General features: G+C 39.8%; 1 protein-coding gene across 1 annotated transcript; it reads left to right on the forward strand.

The window, feature by feature from the left end:
• The first annotated feature begins 4,318 nt into the window (after nt 1-4,318).
• LOC139150036 (N-acetylgalactosaminyltransferase 7-like) lies at nt 4,319-19,540 on the forward strand. Its single transcript, XM_070722184.1, has 11 exons — nt 4,319-5,750; nt 7,199-7,647; nt 9,687-9,853; nt 11,692-11,908; nt 12,376-12,546; nt 12,945-13,062; nt 13,577-13,702; nt 14,374-14,592; nt 15,419-15,640; nt 16,508-17,359; nt 19,226-19,540. The coding sequence occupies exons 1-10, from the start codon at nt 5,586-5,588 to the stop codon at nt 16,634-16,636; spliced, it is 1,983 nt and encodes a 660-aa protein (XP_070578285.1). The 5' UTR covers nt 4,319-5,585; the 3' UTR covers nt 16,637-17,359; nt 19,226-19,540.
• The last annotated feature ends 766 nt before the right edge of the window (nt 19,541-20,306 follow it).

Raw genomic sequence — 20,306 nt, forward strand, 5'->3', positions numbered from 1 at the left:
GCTCGAGTAATGACACACGAAGGAAAAGGCCGGGAATTTCTCTTCCTCTATTGGCTCTGGATTCTGATCTAAACTAGGATTATCAGTCACAAGTGGATTAGTAATGACCTTGTCCCCAGCAAGGTCGTTTCCAAGAAGAAGGTGAATCCCTTCAAAAGGCAAAAAAGGCCTAATGCCTAAAGTCACAGGTCCAGAAACAAAGTCCGAAGACAAATAGACATTATGGGGGAAACAGGAATGTAGTCATTACAATCTACCCCCTTAATAAAAACTTTAGAACATTAAAATGACTTTTCAGAAAACGGCAGGATATCTGCCAACAAGAGACTGGGACGCCCCACATCTCTTAAAATTTTCACAGGGGTAGCAGAAGACAAATCACTAGAAAGTAATATCAAACCATCATGAATAAATGTTTCGAAAATTCCCATAATGGTATCCGGAGAAAAATTGACCTTGACCTCATTATTTGGGGATAAGAGGGGTTTAACCTCAGAGAATGTGTTACACACATTATTAGACTCTAATTGAGTTGATGAAGAAACAAAGCCGGTTGGCTTAGATCCACTTTGACCACTTTGACCTTCACGTTTTCTTTTCAATTTGAAACAATCTGACAATAAATGGCCGTCTTTCTTACAATAATTACAAGAAAGTGTACCAAACTGTTTGTCAGAAGGAGATTGAGACTTGGGATCTGATGATGTGGGAGTGTTACTTGAACTCTGTGAACTGTTGTCATTTGATTTTCTACTCTCCTTTGAAAAATTCTTGGATGAAAAGGACGACTTAAATTTACCTGCATTGTTTCTGTATGAAAAGGACTGGGATGGTTTGCTGAGAAATGAAGATTTGTGGGTCAATGAATAATCATCGGCCAACGTGCAGCAACCTCCAATGTATCTGCCTTTTGTTCATTGATAAACGTCTTGATGTCACTCCGGATGCACCTTTTAAATTCCTCAATCAAAACAAGTTGTCGTAATTTGTCATAATTCTGACTGACCTTTTCCGAAGAACACCAGCGATCAAACAGTTGTTCTTTTGTTCGAGCAAATTCGACATAAGTTTGATCTTTCGCCTTCTCACAATCCCTAAATTTCTGACGGTAAGCTTCAGGCACCAACTCATAGCCCTTGAGAATTAATTCCTTCACAGAATCATAATTTGAAGCCTGCTCTACTGACAACTGAATGTAAATTTCTCTGGCTTTACCCACCAAAGCACTCTGTAAAAGCATAGACCAGGACTCCTTAGGCCAATTCAGACTCTGAGCAATTTTCTCAAAATGAAGGAAATATTTATCAACATCCTTTTCTTGGAAAGGGGGAACTAACCTGAAATGCTTAGTGATGTCAAACTTGTCTGAAGGGAAGAATTTTCCTGACTGTCCAAGCTCTAAACGTTTTATTTCTACCTGCAATCGCTGTTCTTCTAATCGCAATTCTTTTTCTCTCTGTCTTTCTTCCATTTCTAATCTTTCCTGCCTTTCTTTTTCTTTCATTTGTAATTCCATTTTCTTAATTTCCAAATCTGCCTGTATTTCTAGTTTTCTTAGTTCAAAAGTAGACTCGGGCTCATAATCTTTCAAGGTGGATTCCTCAAATTGGCCTAAATCAACTAAATGTTTTGCAATAATGTACTGTATTCCCTCTTGCGCATGGATCTTTTGACTTCTACTTTAAGGAAATTGGCCAGTGCTATGAGGTCATCTTTCTGAGGGAATCAAATGTGTCCTGATCAAGGTCATCCATTTCCTCTGGTTTAAATTCCGCCATGATTAAATTTCGCTGAGTTCACAGTATACAGTAGTTTTGAAAAGGCTGGCAAAATGTTGTCAAACGGCTCAAAATGTTCGTATCCCGGACGAGCCCCCAATTTTGTTACGTGCAGAGAAAACGAACAAAAGGGTGAACTCAGCAGTTTCCGTTTAAACAAAATTTATTACGAAAATAAAACAAATTGCTAAGTCAGGGATAGAGTACAAGCTTTAAAAGTGTACAGACTACTTATCTCAGCTGGGACGGCAAAGCTCCAGTCTCAGAGTTGTAACAGTCAGTCGGATGAATGAACAGTCCTTTGGCTTGCAGGCTTGAAGCTGCACAAAGTCCACAGTATAAATCCAGCGTTGGCAGTGAAGGTCTTGAGAATGACTACTGCTGGAGTTTAGTAACACACAAGAGACACGATCCCAAAAGTCTGACTGGAAGCTGAGCACGTCCCTTTTATAAAGGCATATAAGAACAATCTAGAACTTTTATTGACATGCTAATTACTGTTCTAAAATTATCTCCCTTACACAACTAATCAACTTTCCAGAACATTCCAAACATGACTAATTGAATTCAAGGTTGTGAGGTCATTAAGGGCAGTGACCTTGAGAATGTTCTAGACTAATTGAACTCAGGTCATGATGAGTGTGGGGGAAATGACCTACATAACAATATGCCATAAAATAAACGTTTTAATCTCTAAATTTTTTGGGTGTAATAATGGCAAATTTGGTAAACAATAAATTGTGCTATTTAGTCGCACATTTTTTCACTTGAATTAGAATCTTTACTGTTCAAAGTTTCAAAGTACTGTGTTATTTTACAATGAGAATGTGAAATTTTAGAAAATCAAGCATGGTGACCCATCTTTTTTTCTTTAATATTGATCATTCTCATATGCCAGAATTCAAAAATTCCTGATACTTTCAAGTCTCCTGGTCTTCTATATTTTGTGTTGCTTTCTACCTGATCTTGTTTACAAGTATATTTCACTGTCGACACGTCATGAGCGTCACTGACCCAAACTTTTTTCTTCAACTACATCAGAGTCAGAGCTATCTCTTTCACTGCCGGTATGCAGTGGCAGTGACACTGCAGTGGTAGGGCGGGACCTGATAGTGACACTGCTCGTAGGCAGTAACTGTATTAACTGTGATTATTTTGACAATTTTTGTTCAGTTAAGGGACCGTCTCAGATTGTCACATAAGTTCAAGAAATGAAATGCCTTCGTTTAGACAACCCCCCTTCCCCTAAACAAAAGTTAAAAAGTGTGAAATGTTGATGTCTGTCTGGGAGTACAATGTGGCATTTTGATATAACTTCTGAAGAATATATTTATCCCCTGACCACATTTATAGATCGTCAAGTAATCGATCAAATTTGAGTACTTACCATAGCATTACACGAACGAGGTGGAAACACTTATGGCAAAATGTGTCGGTAGGAGTGTGCAGTTTTTTGTTTATTTTTACACATGATATAAAGAGAACTTGTGATCACTAAACAAAAGTGCGATAATGAAGTTCACTTATTGTTATTGAAGGGCGGTCACACCCTCCACCCGTAAACGAACGAATTTCGCTTTTGAATTTCTGCGGCAATCTGAGACGTTCCCTTACAACTGCGTTCTTGTTCTACTCCATAGACCATAGACCCTCGATAAAACGAGGGTCTATGGTTTGACTGTGGAATATTCAGCTTGCCAAAACAGCCTGTGTATGTGTGTACCGTGCATTTGTATAACTGACAATATGATGACCTTTCACTCAGTCTGGACTCTAATTCAATTATCACCCAATGTATATTTATACATACAGACTTTGTCGACAAACTGAATATTGTGCGTTTCAGCATGCTGTAGGGGGACAGCAAGAAACTGTATTTGATATATTGCATAGAAATACTGAAAAAAATTATTCAACATTTGCAGTCTCTGTCCCGTTACTGCGCCCGCACATTTGGTTTTTAAACGAAAAGATCATGCATATCATTCAGACTTTTTCGAGATAAAAGTCATGAAATGAGACAAATTGTTCTAGATTTTGTTTAATTAATACTAATATTAGAATAATTGGATGGCAATAAAATGTTATTCATTTTTCATTGAATTACCTACCAGACCCTGCAATCGGAAAATGTAAAAAGTAAAAGGGAACCAAAGAATTTCAGGTTCACCCATAGGTAGAGCAAAACTTTCAAGTCCCCCTCTACTGCTTCCCCCAAAATCTTCGAATCCCCTGAATTCCTCCAGCCTCCCCCCACCCCCGCTTTTTGTGAACGCAGCCAAATTCATTTGTAATTATCGCTACAATGCTGGTGAAATTCTACTAAAACATTGGACTTCACCAAAATGAAATGAAAGGGGCTACCGTAATGACGCTGAGAAAAAGACGCCGTGAAGCCCTACGAGGCCTCCACTTTATTTCCAGGTAGCGAATAGCGTTATACGATCTGTCTCGTGGGATTATAAAACCTTTTTACTCAGAATTGCATGGAATTGAGTTTTGAGTGTTCAGTCAATAATTTATTGAGTAAATATTGAAAAATTGTCAGACGAAAGGATTACGGTAGTAATATATAATCGCAATGCTCTGAGCAAAGGTGACGTTTTGAGCTCGTGCCAGCGACACGATACAGGCATGTCAAAATGACCTGACACGCCGAACGGAAGATGATGTAAATAGATGTGCGGAGTTGCACGGTGACCGGAAAGAGGGCCCGATGACCCACTACAGAAAGCTTGACGAGGTGTCTCCAACCAGCGACTGTGACCTCTCACCGGCAGTGATCGATGACCCCGCGCCGTATTATTGTTAGGCCTAGCCACAGCATTTGTCATGATCAACGTGTACAGTAGGCCTTGGCTGCCTTGGGCAGGGTGCAGTGGTGGAACAATACGTCTGTAGGTCATTTAGTCTAATACCTCGGTGCTATAATCTGCTCGAAAGGTCATTGCGTTGTAAGCCGTCTCTGTTGTGGGGAGAACAGCCGTGTTCCTCCGATTAATTACATGTATAGCTTGACCAGCTGTGCTATTCATCAACTGTGCAGTGGGAACCTTGCATATGGCTCCGAGTGTAGAAGCCATATTTCGATTGACACTGAGGCATTGAGCTGCGGTCCGCTCACTAGCAACGTCGCCCCCATCAATACCAAAACGTGCAACGTGGCATACAGTATATCATACCAAATCTATCCATGGCTTATCCGCTCAAAAGCGATCGCCGTTGGTGAAATTGCAACGTGTAAGCCTATTAAGCGGTATAGCGTTGTCTGCTTCACTGTTCAGATAGGCGACACAATGGACGTCTGTTGTTAATGTGAAAACGTGGATGTGTACGGGCCTGCATTAAGTCAGTCGGATAGCGCTTGTACATGTGCATCTCTACTCGCCAAGGATACTGTATTAACCTTCAGAGAGTCGAGAACTGGTCATTCTAGGAAGCTTCACGGCAGTATGTTTTAAGTGCTGTTCGTCGTACACGGCCAGCCCACGAAATTAAATTGCAGCCTAGGGAGTCTGCAATCCGCACATTGGTGCTTTCGAAAAGTTTCCCTATATCAACGCGTCCTTTATGGTTTTCCGCTTCCAAAGGTCGTCCTGCCTCAGTGACATGGAGACTTAAAACAAAAACCCACGCCACTTGGCAGACAGTACAAGGACCATAGATCCCAGATCTTTTTGCGTATGTCTCGCGATGTTGCACAGGTGCGAACAGGTGGTTACTGTGGGCAAAAATTAGGTAATTTGCAATCCGGATACGCTGATCTGACACAGTAGGGGACGATCCTCACTTTCAGTGAGAAGAAGAATGGCGATATATTATTGGAAGAAGACCCGTGTGTTACTATTGCTGGCCGCCATCGGCCTCATGGCGTGCAGTTGGAAGTTGTTTATGCCTTCGTCGTCGTCAAACAAGAGTGTCGGCAGGCCGAGAGATCAACGGTGGGACACAGGCGACGACGAGGATATTCAGGTATGAAAGGCAGAGACCCTACCTTCTATAATCTTAAGTGGTACAGACCTGGAATGAATCTTGATATACTAAGCCGAACATCTTCTATATTTGTACGGCTGACGTGGCAGTAGGGGGGCACATGACGCGTGTTTCGGTACAAACGTCAATAAAATGCCATACTTTGCTGATTGGAGTTTGCCTTGACACCGATTGATTCACGCTCCAACGCAGTACAATAAACAGAAACGCGTCTAATGTAGTACATAGCCATGCTGACAGACATAGACTTGTGATAGAGAAATACAAAGTAGGTTACAGAAGTCATCGAGGGTCAGGCCAATGCTATAATGAGCAGTCAGTATTTTTACAAGGGTTACACCGTAGACGGCAAGAATTCTCGGTGGTATATTCTGCGGTCCCTGTAAGGAGACGTATTTTAATCAGTTCAAATCACGAATATGCACTCATTTCTACCTGTAAATTCTAGGGTACACACAATGAGGTAGGAACGCCCTGGCCATAGGGTTAGCTTCCTGCATGTCTGTAGCCTACAGTGTATCTACACAACAGACATGCACAAATTGACCTCGCCTTCTCAACAGTCTTCGGTAGATACAGTCATTCAACATGGCTCATTACCGACAAATGTTTATCAAAATAATGACTCCCAAATTAGCCTAGTTCGTCTTTGTTTTCTGCGAATTCAGATTAGGGTGAAACCAGGTGTGTTATAGCCATAAGTCAGATAAGTCATTAATTTTAGAGTTGAAAAGCTAACAGAGGTCACCTACATACGCGTACAATTTGGCACACACAAGCTCTCTCATATGTGTGTAAATATGTACTTTTCTTACAAGCACACATTTTTAGATTACAATTTCGAAACTTCTGCTGATGGCGATATTTTATGAAAACCATTTGCATCCCTCTTCTGCATAACTTAGGTTATTTGCATTACGAGTTCATTTCCTTGAGCTCTTTGCGCAAATGTTTACGGTGTATATTACAGTATGCGCGCTATTGGAAAGCATTGATCGGTATCCGTAACCAGAGAAACCGCCTGTGTACGCGCAATTTGTGCCTATTAACGCTTATGAATGTGAAGTGACATTAATGAGACTATTTCTTCGACGAGCTCTCTTCCATGAAATACGACACAAAACAAAATCACAAGCAGAGAAAAAAATATCACCTCAGCGCTTTGCTCCCTAATGGAAATATCATGTCATCAAATGTACTACGTCTTTGAACGACGAGTTGTACGATGTCATGCTGGTAAATGCCACGAGTTGTCATGGTAACAGTTTGAAATGTACATGTTTATAAAATGTTTCATATTATATAATATGTTATATTGTATTATATTGTGTTATATTATATTTACATTATATTGTATTATATATCACGTTTGTGTATTTGTACGATCCGTGCAGACATAGGTTTGTTTATTTTTATTTTATTTGTAGAACATACCAGGAAACAAAAATCGTGAAGAAACTGGACAAATTGTCCGTCCTAAAGAAGAAGATGGCGGCATAGGGCTAGTTCATGTTGACGGCCATGAAGTGGACTTGGAGGAGCGGAGACGAGCAATGAATGTTGACGCAGGAGCCAAGCTGGAGAATAACGGCAAGAAAGCTATAAACAGTGAGGGCGGTGGAAATAGACCGGGTTCCAACGCCGTCCCAGAGAAGGACAAACTCTTGAAGCCGGTACTTAAACCAGGCCAAATTGGCAACTTTGAACCGCCGGATACCGGACCTCGTAAAGGGTTCGGCGAAAATGGCATCGGAGTTCAACTGAATCCGGCAGACGAGGCGAAGTACAGCCAGAGTAAAAGGGAGTTCGGTTTCAATATGGTTATTAGCGATCAAATTTCGTTGGACAGAGCCGTAAAAGACATCAGAGATCCAGAGTAAGTATATTTCTGTCATTCTATCGGGTACAGTGTCATTATTTATGTTTCCTGTTCAGTACTGTGTGATGTCATGTAAAAGTCTGGGGCGAAACCCTTTGAATTTTGCAGACGATGATTTCTTTGGTATTTCAGAGGTATAGCAGAGCTAACGTGTTTTAAATCAGGGGCTCATCGCATCGGTTACGAACGCGAAAAGTAGAATATTCCAGAATTGCTCACTCACATAAATAGACGGGCATCCAACCAATATGGTTTTCGCACGTTAGCGTTATTCAAAATACAAGGCATGTATTAACATGTCTATATATATAACAAAAACTGGAACGATTTTCCGATGACATTGCTCTACCAGTCACAATTTCATGACAATACCTGACATATGCCAAACGATTTGTGTTCACAATAGTTGAATTGACGTTTACAGTTCAAAACAGGGTTGTCATCTTTAGTTTTCTAAAATGTACTAGTACCACGATTCTCGATTGAAATTGCCAGACGTCAAAGCATATGGGGATTGTATAAAAAGTATGAAACGAGGATGATCGCACGTTGTGATGTTATAAATGACGTGGTTGGTGTCTGTCATCTTCAGAGCTAATTCTCCATGAATTCCATGTTATCTCGGGAAGGAACTAACCAACGCGTTTGATATTTAGGTCATGCGGTGCCGAACGTGAAAAATGGATTCTGAACCAAGCCGAATTGCACACTCAAATACATAAGCGGATACTTAAAACTTGAAAAATATTCAAATATACATATCGCGCTAACAAACAAAACAAACAATTCAAGTGATAATTTTGATGCCAGCGGTGGTGCTCTCGATGATGTAAATGACCTTTCTGGGGAGATCCTTGGCATTGTTAAGATGGCCACGTCTATATAATTCTCTCCCTATAACCGCCACCCCTGCTAATTCAAGTTCAAATACCACCGCCACCTTCATCAATATTTATAATAGTAACAGTGTTCATCAGCATCTACGACATTATCATCATCACCACCATTACTATCACCGCCACCACCACCACTATAATCGTCATCATCATCATCATCATCATCATCATCATCATCATCATCATCGTCATTATCATCATCATCATTATTATCATAATCACCATCATCATGATCATCATCATCATCATCATCATCATCATCATCATAACCATCATCATGATCATCTTGATGATGATCATCATCATCATAACCATAATCATCAGCATCAGCATCACCACCACCACCACCACCACCACCATCATCATCATCATCAACAACAACAACAACAACAACAACAACAACAACAACAACAACAACAACATAGCATCATCATCAACCACACCAACATGGAATAACTTGAATGAAATAAAGCACTTATATTTCATGTTGTTGGGAGGTGTCGTCGCCATTCGAGGCGTAATTACTTCACTGACACGGCACCATGACATATTCAGGTCACGAGGAGAAAGGAGTGCCGCCGATAATTCATGATAAGATTACTCGGTGAGCGAATGCCACCTCGTAAAACGAATTGCTTTCACGCCCGAGTTTAAAAAGCACATGTAGCGTCGTCACATAAAATGGGCTTGCGAGTGCTTTCCTCGCCTACTCTCTAGTCGAATCAGAGATAAATGTAATAAGGAATCCTTTTGAATGCGATGTGTATGTACTTAGAAAATGGAGCAGCGAGGACTGGCGGCTGTCTTCCATATCGTAGTCAACCACTGTCCCCGTTCCCAGCGCACATAGGTGTTCCACGGCGGACATGGACTAATTACTTCGCTTCTCTCACTTGGATAATATAGTCGATATTACCCACGTGGAGGAAATGAAGCCATTTATCAACAGACGCAGACTTCGTAAGTGAAAAACGTGAAGCCACGTTTTAATAGTAAAGTAAACATAAGATATTTTGCAGATACTCGACTTTTTGTGCGATTATTAGGACGGAATAATCTATATACCACGTATTTCGACAGATAAATGCCTGTGCAAATTGATTTCATGTCGGTTGTTTACTTTCGCACTCCCGTCAACAGATGTAAATATTGGCACTACCCGGAAGATCTACCCACTGCCAGCGTTGTGGTGGTTTTTGTCAATGAAGGTTGGTCCACATTAATGAGGACAGTTCACAGTATATTCAACACATCACCGCCCCATCTGCTGGCAGAGGTTGTAATGGTTGATGATTTCAGTGACAAGGGTAAGTTCCTCACGTCATTCAACATATTGCCTTGCTGGAATACGCCAGGAAAAATGGTGAAACTGTTCATCGGAATCGCTGTTTCTACTTTAGCCAGTTTTGATTTTGTTTTTTTGAAATTACAGAAGATAGAGGGCATTTTTGGTGGATATGTTTACAGGTTTTGGTTATCTTCTTAGAGCATGTGGAAATGATCAGAATTTGTTCTGTCAACACTGCCTGTAAATCTTATGCCTCTATTATTGTGGACAGTTTGTAAAATCTAGACACAACACGTTTGGAATGAATTTGTGATAATTTGATATTGTAGTAATGTTGGTTTAATCAGCAAATTTAAGCCCGTATACTTTTCTTTGTTTGCGCTGTTTTTATAGGTAATTTGTACTATTAACACGATTGGAACTAATTTGGCATAATTGGATCCGCGTATTTTTCAAATTTCTCAAAAGTGTTAGGTACTCTATAGCTGATTGTTGCAATTTTACAAATTACTCATAAAAACAAGTGTATAACTTAAAAAGAAAAGCAGACAAGCCTACATTTGCAGCAGAAACCGACATTACTTCACCATCCAATTATCCCAAATTAGTTCCAATCGTGTTTATTGCAACTTTTAGCTACAGGGAACCAAACGCTTTTGATAAATTTGAACAATTAAAGGATCATATTTTCTCAGACTAGTTCCAATTGTATTACCCAAAGTCATCAGTAACAATGTAACTATCGGGAGACTTTTTTGGTTAGCAAAAAATAAAAAAATTAAACCGCTTTCCGTCTCTGTAGCTTAGCCAAAAAATCCGAGGAACAATAACTCTTTTCTCAAGCTTTAATATTATACAAATAACAGCTTTGGACGGATGACGATCAAAAGCTGACGATCAAAGTACCGTACACATGTAAGATTTAATTATGAAATAAACTGATTATTACTGATTGGCGCTATACAAGTCTTGCTTTAATAAAATTTTGGAAAAATGGTTTGGCCATGTCTGAGTAATAGCTTCGACATGTGAAAATTAACACAAAATAACCGCCCCGTGACCACACTCGATAGTGTTTACGAAAGAATTGAAGTGCCCATATGAATTTCATAGTACACGGTGCCGGCTATAACAGAAATCAGATCAGGTATTTCAAAGGATCACCTCAGGTAAAATTCGGAACAAAAATGGCGGTTTTGCCATCCCCTCTAAACTTGTCACAATACAAATTTGTATGCATAGTCAAGCCACATCACATTACAGTTGTGTCTTGTTAAACAAAATGTTGATAGTCATGCTGGTGGCCATGTGTATTCTTTCCGAACGTACAAAGTCGTAGCAAAATGGGTCACCTGGTGGCTGCATTGGATCATTTAGCAAAACAAGAAAGTGCATTTGTTCATCGTATGTATTATCCATGGCGCGTACAGATTTTCACGGAGATCGTTTGAAAGGTGTCTTGAGTCAGTGCCTGAGATGTTACAAGACGGTCGTCTGGCGGCCATGTTGGATCGTACTGCGAAACAAGTTGACGAGCATACCTTTTCCACTTATTCCTAAATGTCCCGCAGGCACTTGCAGTAACTATAGGGAAAAGATGCAATATCATAGTCGGCTGCTTTGAAAAAAAACCCGCCGGGGTAGACAAGAAGAAACAAGTTATCTGCATCACGTTATGTATATGAAGGTGTGCTGTCTCATAGACCCTCGAGAAAAACGAGGGGTTTCTCGAGGGTCTATGGCTGTCATGAGGAATAGTCATGATGTCATGACGATATGGCACAAAGAAGACTCTGACCAAAATAGTGATGCACCAGCTAATTCTAATTATGTGTCGACGGGGTCTTTTTCCCGCAGATCATCTCGGTAAACGACTGGAAGACTACATTGCCCAACCCAGGTTTAAGGACAAGGTAAAACTGGTTCGGAACAAGCAACGAGAAGGCTTGATCCGTGCAAGAACGATTGGCGCCGTCAACGCCGAAAGGGGAGAAGTGGTCGTCTTCCTCGACGCTCATTGCGAATGTAGCAAAAATTGGTTGCCACCGTTACTGTCGCGCATCAAGGAGGACAGGTATAATTGCTTTCTCAAGATGGTTTTAACCACATTATGCAGCGTCAGCATTTATTTCATTCAATTTCTAAATGCCGTGTTATTGCTAATCCACTCGATTACTATAATTAATATTTCCTTTCAATCATAAAATTGGTTCAATGAATTTTTAAACAGCGACGTTATTGCATTGAGATGATTAAATTGTCGATTAGTCGGTAAAAAGGGCGCCTACATCGCTGTTATCATGCCATAAAGATATGCAAACAATTATATGCCGGAGTGTCCAGTTGCGGAAACAAGGAAATGTCCCACGTTTCATAATTCTAGTGTGCAGGGGAGTACGCATTTATAGTGACAGCTTTCACGGCGCGTACTACTTTCCATACACCTTTTGAGAATGTGCGTTTGTGTCTCCCTCTGTCGGATTGTTTCAACAGTCTTACCGCAGTCCGGCAAATGATATTTTTGCATTTTATTGCTATTAGAACCGCTGTCGTGTGCCCTCTTGTGGATGCCATAGACGCCGATACGTACGACTACGGACCGCAGGGTGATGGAGTGGCGCGCGGCGTGTTCAATTGGGATTTCTTCTACAAACGAATCCCGGTGTCGGAAAGAGAAGTAAAACGAAGGAAGACCCACACAGAACCGTACAGGTACAAATTTCTATTAACCGATCTACAAAAATCTGGCGAACATGATTAGTGGGCCAGTAGAATTTTTCACATTGGCAATATACGCATAAAAATATAAAAGAATAACTAGCTGTAAAATAAATATAGAAGGAAAACAAGAAAAAAAAAGATAATAGAATGTCACAAACCTTAAATCACCAGCAACAAAAATATGTCGAAACTGATATTTTTTATAATAAAAGGAAAATAAATTGATTGCGATTGAGTGTAGTTATTAAATGTGCCCGGATACAGATACATTCATACTAGTCCGAACTCTAAATGCAATTAACTTCGACTAAGAATGAAAAGGTAGAACAGATATACCTTAATTCCCACCACTGTTGTTTTCAAAACTTATTATTCCGCTGTTGTTACAGGTCTCCAGTCATGGCTGGCGGACTCTTCGCCTTATCGAGATCTTTCTTTTTTGATATCGGAGGCTATGATTCTGGATTGGACATCTGGGGAGGAGAGCAGTACGAAATCTCCTTCAAGGTAGGTAGTTGGTGCTGCAATTACATCGCCACCACGCGTTGGTCTGGCCAAATCTCATCATTTTTCAACATTACGTGATTGTAATCCATTAACGGAAACACGGGGCCGATCAAAATTGTTCTATCAAATTGAACTGTTCGAGTTCTGTTTGTGAAATCGTTCACTTTGCACACAAGACAGCCAAGGTTACCAAAAGCCTCAAGTCGACAAACCTAGTACGTTTTAGTTAATCTTTTAGCAAAATGTTGACCTTTGGCAGTGATAATTTACTTCTGAAATGATCAAATACCCAAAGTTCCTGATTATTTTACAATAAACTCAGCGAAACAATCTTTTGCAACTAAAGGTATAGCTACATGGCAAAATGCTCGCGACCAGAAAGAGTTTTGGAAACTCAAGTTTTCGAAGAATAACCTTCAGATCATATGTTGTGTAATTCGCTGGCAATGTCCGCTTGACCTGCGGGTTGATGGTCATCTGTACCATACAGACTTTTTTGGATTGAAAATTGCAGATATGGATGTGCGGTGGAACGCTAGAATTTGTACCCTGTTCCCGAGTGGGTCACATTTATCGACGAGGCGGGATCCCTTACTCTTATCCAAGGTCTGGAAATGACGGTATCTCCGTCGTCAGCAAGGTGAGTAACTGTAATTGACCGTCGGTCAGCCTTCCCCCGTGGGGGGGGGGGATGTGGACGTTCAGCATTATAGGAACAGTTCAGTGTAATTGAGTGACTGCATTGCGGTCAATGTTTAACATCATGAAGCAAAACTTAGTCAAATTATGCCAGAATATTTTCAAATTTTAGTCTTTTGAGAATTTTTCAAGTGATCTGTTTCTCATGGCCTTTTCTCCGGACGGAATTTCCGAGCGGAATTTCCTTGCTCAGCGATACAGTGTATCACGCATGAGTAATAAGTACGCTGACGTTTCAGTAACATCTCCAAACTACAGTATTCAAATTTAATAGAGTCAACTGCGATTTCAAGTTTGATAGGTCTCCAACATGCAACACTGACGCTGTATATTTTGCCTATAGTAAGAAGTGTAATTTAAAGAAAACTCATGAAATACATTTTGTGAAACGCAAAAACAAAAAATTTAGTTTATACTGTATAGCTTGTAGTCTTGACATTCTCCGATTCAATAAACGGTAGTTTTTAAGTTACTACCGACTAACATTGGTCATAGAAAAACACATTATAGACCGTGAAACCAGCAGACATCAAGCTTTTTTATCATATTTTAGGGTATTTAGAAGCCAGAGCGTTTATACGTCTGACTGAAACCGTCACTTTTTGTTCGCAGAATTACCTACGCGTTGCCGAGGTTTGGCTTGACGACCACAAAGAATATTTTTACAGAATGAAACCCGACTTGCGTGGTAAACCGCACGGCGACGTTACCGAGCAGAAGAAATTCCGCGAAGACCACTGCCCTCATAGTTTCCAGTGGTTCATGGATGAAGTTGCCTACGATATCGTAGAGCGATATCCCTACCCGGCGGAAAACATAGCATGGGGATCAGTGAGTATAGATCAACTTATTATGATGACAGCGTCCGGCATTGACAAAGGAGCAGAGCTGCAGCCAAAGGGTTGTGCGCCCTCATAGATTGTTTTCCGTATAACTGTCACCTGAGTAAACAACCTTGCCCCGACTGAAGCATTTTCATGTCTGCCCTCTACATCATAAGCAGAGACTATGAACAACTCTCAAGTCAAACAAAGTAACGCTTCAAAATGTTCGTGTGTCGAATCCGTTATCATATAAGACAGAATACTTGCAAAAATAATAATATAACAACACAACAACATCAACAACAACAAGAACAACAATAACAATACATGTAATAGTAATACAATAATAATAGTCATAGTGATAATAGTAATAATGATGATTAATCTTGTTTTTGTTTTTGCTTTAGTTGTTGTTGGTGTTGTTATTTTAATGGTTGTCAGATTACAGGAAAATGTATAACACAAAATTAAGTAGAATTTCCATGCATAATGTAATATAACAATAAATGTCATTATATATGTAAATAAGCCTTTCAATGTTTTCACTCAAGGTCTTGCAACATTGAGTGCAACTGATGGAATGATAAGATCTGAGGTATCTGGTTGGGACAAGAAATTGCAGAGTGAAAACACATGTGTCATACATAAAATTTAATGCTTTTGAAGTTTACTTGGCCGAGTTACTACATTTGTAGTACAAATGTTTGTCGTTGACATGCTCAAAATATCATGTATGACAAGTGTTAGTACTTAGAGTTCTTTTGTCAATAAGTGATAACGTACAAGAGTTCGAATCCTCACTTTTTCCATCTTTTTGCACGCTTTCTAACAAGGTTGAAGCGCAGGGCACCCACTACTGTCTGGATAACATGGGCAAGGGAGTTGGCGCTGAAATCGGGATGCATCCGTGCCACGGCTACGGGGGAACGCAGCTATTCAGGCTGAACAAGGCCGGCGAATTCCGAATCAACGAGGAGTGCGTGTATGCCGACGGCACGAGCGTGAGACAGCAGCGATGTGTGGCGCGAAAACATTACGGCTGGGAGTACGACACGGTATGTAGACCTATAGTTAGGGCAGTGAAAATTGCCGGCAGCTGTGCCGCCATGTATCCGGTGTTTAGAGTTACGTTCATTAGCGTGACCGTCTGTCGTTCTGGTCACCCTCGTAATATTTATGCCGGTAATAAACAGGAAACATAGCCGTTGTACAGATAGTAAAGTCCGCTATCGGAGAAGGTCGAGCGGTTTAGGAATTCTTCGAATTGCAGAATCTTGTGGCTTTGTTCAGCTTACTACGCTTACGCATCAAGATATGTAAAAACTAACAAAGATAGTTTTATTTTACATGTACCATTTGTCAGTGTGTTGTGTTTATGACTATTGCTGCATGGAAACTCTAGTTAAACACTAGTGTGATATATATGAAATGCAAACTATAGCTGGCAAACCAGAGGGGGTAATGGTCTCGCAAATTAATCAGGCCTATCACGCCCAACTAAAACCTTCGGATATTCAAACTTGACTTCTTGTGGTATATTTATCGTATTCGGCCTCGTGTTGGAATTTGATTATTGACTTTTATTGTGTTGTAAATCATATACATAGATATGAAATATATATATGAACTTAAATAATCCCTTAATGGGAATCTTTGATCACGTTATGCACAGAACTTGTGTCATGCAGTATGTCCATCATCTGAAAACAGTTTTACGAGCAGTATGCAGTTCAGTTGAAGAACTGGAATTCGGCTCGCATTTCTTCTGGTATGGGATGTTGGCATTCACACTAGACTAGAAGAATCTATGAACAGATTTTCCGCTATTGATAGTGTCAATATAAAACTCGGGATATCTGGAAAATGGCTGTTTCTTCATACTTTTTTCATGTAATTTTGCATTATCTCTGCTTTTTTTGCAGACTACTTTACGCATCACGGCGACAACAGTCAGTCTGTGTCTTGATACCGATTCCGGGCATCGGGTGTTCCTTGCACCCTGCGAAGACGGGAAACAATCGCAGAAATGGACAGTAACTCCTACAAAATAGAAGAGAGGGGGCGTCTTTCGGCTTTCTTCGGCCATTCCACTCCAACACCTGTGCAATAAGAGTTTTTGACATGACACCGTTAACTAAAGGTGCGACGACGGTGGTAACCCGCAAAGTGAACATTTAATGAAAATGTGCCATGCCTACCAATCGTCAGACGCAGGACTTGTGTGCGGTGACATGCAAACACTGTGGTGTGGAGGACGTTATAGGCAACACGGACGTGGCAATATTAAGGCGAATTTGACACTTGAACAGTGATTTTTGTTTTTGGACGTGAGAAGTTCAGCCGCCACTACTTCACCTTGAAAGGGAAACCGAAAACTTGAAAATAACTTACTCAGAAAGAAAGCTGTCAGTATGCTCACAGCAGTGTAGTACTACAAATTTGAAACCAAATGATTTATTCCAAAGAATTACAATATTTTTTTTCTTATTCTTTTACTCAGTGATAATTTTCATAACAAAAACAATTAACTAATGCAGATCGTCACTATCCAAGCTAGCAGCAACAAAGACTGTAGTCTTTCTCTTGCAAAGGATATTTTTTAAACGTTAACGTTCAATGATTTGTGTCGAAGGAGCGGTCACCTTAGCTAATCGTTAAGATATGGCTTATACTTACAGACCTGAAGTCATCGACGATTCTGTTTTTTCTCTCTTTTTATGTCTGCTAGAAAAGATTGCGTGCAATGCCATTCCGCTGTTGCTCATTACTAAGGGGCGACGTCAAAAGTTCAATGTAGGATAAAAAACTTAATTCCCTTAGTTTCCCCCCAAACCCCCCCCCCACCCCCCTAGAAACCTAATTGATTTATATTGAACCTGTTGCCAGGCTGTACTCTTGAATTTGTTGACCTCAAATTATCTACCTATTCTCTCCTCTCTGAAATCTATCCTGTGAAGAGATGTGAGCTTTTACTGCATTAGGAAACCATTCCTTTCAGAAACATTTGACATGTTAATTAAAATTTTAGCAGTCATTTTGATTTCCTGACATTTTAAAAAATTGGTAATATTACAAAGGAATCAGAACACACAGTGTCACGGCTGAAAACATTCAACCTTATGCATTACATTGGACTACTCTGTGCAGTTTAAATGAAGATTTCAGTGCAGGTATGCATAGTATCAAGTGTTTTAGCTTTTCTGCATGGGGCTGTGATTTAATGTTTGGGCAAACATTTAATCGCAGTGTAATCTTTATCTGGTTCAAAATTGCATATATAGCCCCGGCAGGTAGTTAGTATGTTAATGCATGGGCATAGGCTTACATACATGTAAAATCAGTTTGAACATACTTTTTAATCAGACCTGGTCAGAAAATTGTGAAAATTGCCAAAAATATGTTTCACATTTGATTAAGTTGAAATTTATCATAATATATTACCTAAGTCAGATCATGTGACCATAATCTGTTATTTTCCCGCCAAAATTGTATATTGCAAATAACTGAATATTCCAACCGTTAAACATCAAAATATTTTAAATATTATGACCAATTAATGTACCATGGGATGGGAATTTAGGTTAGAACTAGTGGCAGATGCAAAATTATTGAATTTTGAATAACATTTCTTCACAAAAAACAACAAATACAACATTTTTGACGTTTTACATGAATATTTTGAATATCAGAAAGAAGTATAGATAGAGTTTCATGAGTGCCATGCATTTTTGAAAGAACATGATAGATGTTGTTTCCAAAAGTGCAAAGAAAATCAAGAAAATTTAACAGGTTACGGTCGGAATATTAAAATTAATAAAGACAAATTTTGGCGGGAAAATATCAGATTTGGTCACGTGACTAAACTCATCAAGATTTAGGCAGACATTTTTTTAAAGAATTTAATAATTCCAATAATTAGGCCAAATATCAATCAAATCTGGTGGTTTTTAAAGATAATTCATCATTTTCTTACTTTTGGGCTTGATGGGTACAAACACCCATGCATTAACTTACTTGAGATAATAATAAGTGTGTACACAGACCTAAATGACTACATTGTCACCAACTTATTTTAGTTTGAAAGTAAAATCATAAAAATAATGCTAAAAGATACAGTTAGTGGGGCTTAAGATTGGGAACACACTTTGAGTTTCATCCAATGTAAGTAACATACTAGCAACAAACTTGAAGTTTATCAATGAATGAACAAGAACAACAACAATAAAGTCCAGGTTTCTCCTTCCAGAGGCATAAAAACTATCTCAACTGTCCTGGTGGTTGTAACAACTCAGTTCACACTGCTCCATTCAGGCGGACTACACGTGCACCAGAAATTCAGAGTGCAACCATAGACAGTAGAGAAACTACCGTCTATGGTGCAACAGAAGCCAACAGCCTGCATTGTTTACACTAACTAGGCCAGGTGCAGCTCTGCACCGTGTTAAAACAACTCCCTCCGCTGGCTTCAACACGAAAGTGTGCATTTCTGCTCTATTTTTTCAAAATATTCATTCCCCTGGCAATTTTTACCTTAAATCGATTTGTAGGATAGAAACTTTTTTAGGTCAAACCCCCCCCACCCCCAAACTAAAAGAATTAAGTTTTTTATCCTTCATTGAACTTTTGACGTTGCCCCTAAGAATCATAAATTAGCATCTGTACATTTCCATATGCGTGTAGATTGCGAGTTTTTAACGACAGGCGTGGGGATCAGACGCATTGCCCCACTCTGATACCGAGCAGTTGGCTGCACGTTACAGGCCTAAATGCGTGCCTTCGTCCTTAAGTACTAATGACGGTATTGTACTACAAAAACTTATTTGTTCATTTTAAATGAAGTTTGATGGAGATTACTACGAATTTTTCATGTGCAAGTACCGAAATATCGATACTGATTCGTTTAGGCTGAATAGACAGTCGATGATTTATACGAAATAAAATAAAATCAGCTACAACCACATGTGTTCTCGAAGTATTTGAAGCACTGGTTCCTGTGTTATGCACAGTGTGACCTGCTTTCGAATTGACAGTCCACAGTCCCTCAACACTAAAGATAGCAGGTCTTTCAAGACCCATTTGGACGCAGTGTCAACATGCGTAGTACAAAAAAACACGTTTCAAGCTTAGAGATCGGTTTCCGGGTAAAGTGCTTGATAATCGTTTAACTGTTTCTCAATCACATTAAAATCTGTGTAGGATTATCGAGTGCGTGGCGTCGGATGTTGACAAATGCAGTGTTCTGCATTTTGATGTTCTGCAGACAATGCTGTCCGTTACCGAAGCACAGGACTGTCTCGTCTGCTAACTCAGAGGTCGGGTACTGGCATGAACTTACGGAAAAAGCACACTCCCAAACTGTCACGTTCGTAAATTTTGCCTTGATAAGGCCTACATCGAAACAACAGTTGTACAGTACCACTCCAGACACCAGCGCAATGTATCATCATAATTGCGTCAGTCTATCTCCCTTTCTCAGACTGACATGCATTGATTGCATGGAGACGAATCTTTGTACGTCTGCTAGGATATATTACTAACATGTGTGCTGTAATGTTCACACAATTCAGGTGCCGCTTAATTTCTACTCAACATGACACGATCATCGAAGGGTCTCACAATACTCGATCCTAAATAAGCATGGAGTTCAGAACACACAGCTGAAAATATTCCCAATGGAACCTTCAAGTCCATGAACCATGAAATCACAAAATTCTCCGCTCT

Source organism: Ptychodera flava, chromosome 14, assembly GCF_041260155.1.
Source record: "Ptychodera flava strain L36383 chromosome 14, AS_Pfla_20210202, whole genome shotgun sequence".
Lineage (NCBI taxonomy): Eukaryota > Metazoa > Hemichordata > Enteropneusta > Ptychoderidae > Ptychodera > Ptychodera flava.

Excerpts from the sequence above, each read along its gene's own strand:
- LOC139150036 (XM_070722184.1), top strand. The coding sequence starts at position 5,586 with ATGGCGATATATTATTGGAAGAAGACCCGTGTGTTACTATTGCTGGCC. Across the intron at positions 5,751-7,198 it reads GCGACGACGAGGATATTCAG|AACATACCAGGAAACAAAAA; the intron begins GTATGAAAGGCA and ends TTTTATTTGTAG. Across the intron at positions 13,703-14,373 it reads GTATCTCCGTCGTCAGCAAG|AATTACCTACGCGTTGCCGA; the intron begins GTGAGTAACTGT and ends TTTTGTTCGCAG.